We start from the raw sequence: 4,964 nt of genomic DNA, 5'->3' as shown, positions 1-4,964 counted from the left end.
AAGTAACTTATACTAACTAATAACAGCCACAATTTGAATGCAGCTGTCTGACTCCAAAGCCCTTGTTCCTAACCACAGATGCTAAGCAGAATTGTATGTCAATAATATAAAATTGCAGCACTGTTTACAACGAAGAAAAGTGAGAAACAACCTAACTGTTCCTTGGTAGAGGAATGGAAAAGGAACCTGTGACATACTCATAAAATGGACTACAATATAGCCCATTAAAATATAGGAAATAGATCAACATATATCAACTTATATACATCTCATAAACGTAATACTGAATAAAAAACTTACTTTGTGGGAGAATCTGAGCAGAATGATTCTGTTCATATGCAAATTATTAAAACTCAGAGGTGGGAAAACATCCAGGGGTGAGAAAACTGCCCCCCAATGGCCAAATCCAGCCCCCCAGCCTGTCTTTATATGGCTGCAGAGCCAAGAAAGGTTTTTACAATTTTGAAGGGTTATAAATTTTTTTAAAATGTTAAAAGTAGAATATTCAATAGAGGCCCACAAAGCCTAAAATATTTATTATCTGGCCCTTTACAGAAAAAGTTGGCAGATGTCTATGTTTTGTGGGGACACATGCATATATTGGAAACATACATGAAAAGGATATTCGCTGATTTCTGGATTGGCAGTTACTTCTAGGGAGCAAAAGGAAAGGGAAATATATCTGTATCATTCTGTTTCTTTATCAAAACAGATCGGAAGCAAATATGGCAAAATGTTAACATCTGTTTTATCTTGGGAGTTTATAGGTGTCTAGTATATTATGTTTAGTTTGAATGCTTGAAATATTTCCTAAATAAAAATAACTTTTTAAGAACCTATTGGATAAGTACATGCAAAAATGTTGAAGCCACTCAGCAAAAACTAGAACAAGAACATATGAAATTGCTCTTTCCGTGCTTAGCGCAGCCATGGCCCGCGGTCCCAAGAAGCATCTGAAGCGTGTAGCAGCTCCAAAGCATTGGATGCTGGATAGGCTGACCGGTGTGTTTGCTCCTCGTCCATCCACCGGTCCCCAGAAGCTGAGAGAGTGTCTCCCACTCATCATTTTCCTAAGAAACAGGCTTAAGTATGCCCTGACAGGAGATGAAGTGAAGAAGATCTGCATGCAGTGCTTCATTAAAATCGATGACAAGGTCCGAACTGATATAACCTACCCTGCTGGATTTATGGATGTCATCAGCATTGACAAGACTGGAGAGAATTTCCGTCTGATTTATGACACCAAGGGTCGCTTTGCTGTTCATCGTATCACACCTGAGGAGGCCAAGTACAAGTTGTGCAAAGTGAGAAAAATCTTTGTGGGCACAAAAGGAATCCCTCATCTGGTGACTCATGATGCTCGTACCATCCGCTATCCTGATCCACTCATCAAAGTGAATGACACCATTCAGATTGATTTGGAGACTGGCAAGATTACTGATTTCATCAAGTTTGACACTGGTAACCTGTGTATGGTAACTGGAGGCGCTAACCTGGGAAGAATTGGTGTGATCACCAACAGAGAAAGACATCCCGGGTCTTTTGATGTGGTTCACGTGAAAGATGCCAATGGCAACAGCTTTGCCACTTGCCTCTCCAACATTTTCGTTATTGGCAAAGGCAACAAACCATGGATTTCTCTTCCTCGAGGAAAAGGTATCCGCCTCACCATCGCTGAAGAGAGGGATAAGAGACTGGCAGCCAAACAGAGCAGTGGGTGAAATGGTCTCCATGTAACATAATAACATGTTAAAAAGTTATTTGTACTTAATTAAAGATATTACAGTGTAAAAAAAAAGAACATATGAAATTGAAGAATGTTGAAGCCACTCAGCAAAAACTAGAACAAGAACATATGAAATTGAAGAATGACAGAGGTTAAAGTTTCTGGAAAAGTGTGGGGAGCTTGGGAAGGGAGTGGAAACTGACAGGGGCTTTGGCCTTCTAGGTACCCTGTTTAGGCAGGGGCAGGTGTGGGAATTTGCCCAGATCTCTGCCATTTTGTAGTTTCCCTGTTTGCTATTTTTTTTCACTTCTTAACTACTTCTCTTTAGTGATTAGTTAAACAAACCTTAACATACTTTTTAAAATACATTTTTTGAGTTTCAGACCCCTTTGAGAAACTGATTAAAGCTGCAGGTACCTAGCAGAACAATGCATACCACTTTGCAGGTTAAGATTTACATAATGAGGCAAGAGGAAAGAATGTTTCACCTGGCCCTAGGAGCAGCATTTCACAGGCTGTGAGCTGCTTCCCTTCACCTGAAGGGCAATTCTCTTTTGACAAATATACAAAAAACCAAACAAACACACACAAACAAAAAAACCTGAGGAGCTAGCACTTCCAAACCAATTTCCCCCTCCCTTGTAGTGTAAGGGGAGAATGCGGAGAAGGTACCAATTTTTCCCCTTCCCAGGCCAATCACTGCCTGGTGGTCTTTCTTCTTCACCTCCACTAAGGGCATGTTGTCAGCCCCAAAGTCCCACTGTCACCCTGGACTCTAATGTTAAGCTGGGGACTGCAGCAGCACATTGCCATCTCTCAGCCTCTTTACTACAATCAGATTTGGAGAAAGAAGTAAAATTCCAATGGGACAAAATACATATTCCCCAGATGGACCAGTTCTTGGAGAGATACTGAAAACTCAATGAGCACTTCTTCCCATTATGGCATGCATGTATTCATGAGCTACACATCCTGCTGGGCTTGAGAACTTCTAAGGAAGTTTCCACAATTCGTTTTGGTACTTTGACCAGTGTGAAACACTCCTCCCAATCCAGGACTACTTTATGAATACCAAATTTTGTTGTGTGTTTTGTTTTGTTTTTGCAGTTCCAGTTCATTGCCTGTAGTACATCATTACTCAAAATGAAGAAGACTCACTTAACACCCACTTTTCATTGCTAAAGCTCCTAAAGAATCAGTTCCCTATGCTTGTCTTCTCTTGGCTTAATAGTTCTCATGCTCCTAGACATATTTTGTTGCTTTATTTTCATCTCAGTGTCTAATCCATTGTCCTCTTTATATTTTCCACATTGAGCCCAGAACCACTACAGTGAGGCATGTGATAAATCAGACTTGGCCTAGGAATTTGAAGGCCTGTGTTCTAGTTCCAGCTTTGTCTCTTCCTACCTGTGTGACCTGGGGCAAATTAGTTAAGATTTCTGAGTGAGCCTCAGTTTCCTCATCTATAAAATTCAGATAGTGATTATCCTTAATTTATAGGGATGCAAGTCCAGATTAAATCAGGTAATAGGATGGAAGGGCTTTCTGAACTACAGAACATTATATAAGAGTAAGATATTACTCTAAGATAAAGGTCTTTCCAGTGCTAAATAAAATAAGCATCAAATCTCCACTGCTTCTTCACACAGTGATGGACTTGTCTGATTTTGATCTGCACATATTTTGAACCATGGTAGATTCTTAGTTCACAATCAAATTGGAGTTTGCCATGACTGATTATATATATATATATATATATATATATATATATACACATATATATATGTATATTCTTGCCCACCGAGTAGTGTTCTATTCTCCTAGTCTAGAACTATTTAAGATATCTATCTATCCCCTCTTCTCCGTCTCCATCATTCTCATTTTACTCCAAGCAAACTGCAAAAAATGTCAAGATAAGAACCATCAGTGAAGGAGTTAAGGGGTATTCCCTGGTTTTCACTCTAGGGTGTTTCCATGTTTTTGGGGAATGTAATTTCTGAAATTTTCATTTTGTCCATAAAGAAACAGCATTTTAGCCTGTTTGAGGTCCTCCTCTTGGAAATCCATTCATTTAGAACAAGTCTCACTTCTCCTTTGAGAAGTTAAGCATTGACCTAATACTCAGGTACGATTTTGTACTTGTTCCACTATAGTGGAAGGGCAAATTGTTTTTCCATAAGCCTTCTTTTGGCATTGACTCTGGGGAGCCTATGTCTTATAGGAGCAGACCTTGACCAATTTTGTCTTCTCTTTTCGTGGTATTACCATATCAATCTCCACAAGTTTAAATCCCCAAACAAAAAGATAGTGTCAGAGCGTTCAGAAATGTTTTCCCTGATGCTATGCAAAGCTATATCTGCTATTAAAAAAAAATCAGAACTGTGAAATATAATATCATCATGTCTTAGCTGAATCCTATGCTACAAATATGGAAAATATTAATATTTATATGTGTAAAGATTTGTTATCATTTATGAGTATACCAAACCAAATTTTTTTTTAAAAAAGGAAACTGACACATACGTTTTCTGACAGCTACTCTTCTTTGGGCACTCTCCTTTTTTTATATGTTGAGTACTTTCTTTTAGGAATTAGATAGAGTTGAGTTCCTTGCCACTCCTTAATTTGAAATGTCGAATTTATAGGTGCTGGCCTTTATGAGACTAAACAAGTTTCATGATACCTGGGTGTTAAAAATGCCACAATCTATCTGGAAACCTTTCAGAAATAATGGGTGGATTCTTTGGATTTTGTACTCCAAGAAAGTGAGAACCACATTTCTACAGCCCTCAATCCATTTCTAAATAAATAGTGCAAGGATGAGCATTTCCATTTACCCTTTTGGAATAAGAGCAAAGGAGCCCCTATTCCAACAGCTTTAACCACTACCCCCCATCTTCTTCTTAACATATCCCTGTCAGAGATGAACATACCCTTTCTAGAAATTTGAAGGGATAAAAGGCAGCTAACTTCAGACTGACAGGTAACTAAGGACTGATTAAAAGTTCCAAAAATTCAGTCTGGGTGCAGAATTCAGTTCCAAAAATTCAGTCTATTGTAATCCTAGCACTTTGGGAGGCCCAGGTGGGAAGATCACTTGAGGCCAGGAGTTTGAGATCAGCCTGAGCAAGAGTGAAGTTCCCTTCATCTCTACAAAAAATAGAAAAATTAGACAGGTGTGGTGGTGTGTGCCTACAGTCCCAGCTACTCCGGAGGCTAAGCCAGAAGGATTGCTTGA

At 39.0% G+C, this 4,964-nt stretch overlaps 1 protein-coding gene across 1 annotated transcript; it reads left to right on the top strand.

Annotated features, from left to right (window-relative positions):
- Positions 1-909: 909 nt before the first annotated feature.
- LOC105881041 (small ribosomal subunit protein eS4, X isoform-like) lies at positions 910-1,776 on the top strand. The gene has a single exon (XM_012782483.2). The coding sequence runs from the start codon at positions 930-932 to the stop codon at positions 1,719-1,721; it is 792 nt and encodes a 263-aa protein (XP_012637937.2). The 5' UTR covers positions 910-929; the 3' UTR covers positions 1,722-1,776.
- Positions 1,777-4,964: the final 3,188 nt, after the last annotated feature.

Source organism: Microcebus murinus, chromosome X (genome assembly GCF_040939455.1).
Source record: "Microcebus murinus isolate Inina chromosome X, M.murinus_Inina_mat1.0, whole genome shotgun sequence".
NCBI lineage: Eukaryota > Metazoa > Chordata > Mammalia > Primates > Cheirogaleidae > Microcebus > Microcebus murinus.
Note: the sequence above shows the minus strand (reverse complement) of the source record. Positions and strands in the feature narration are given on the sequence as shown.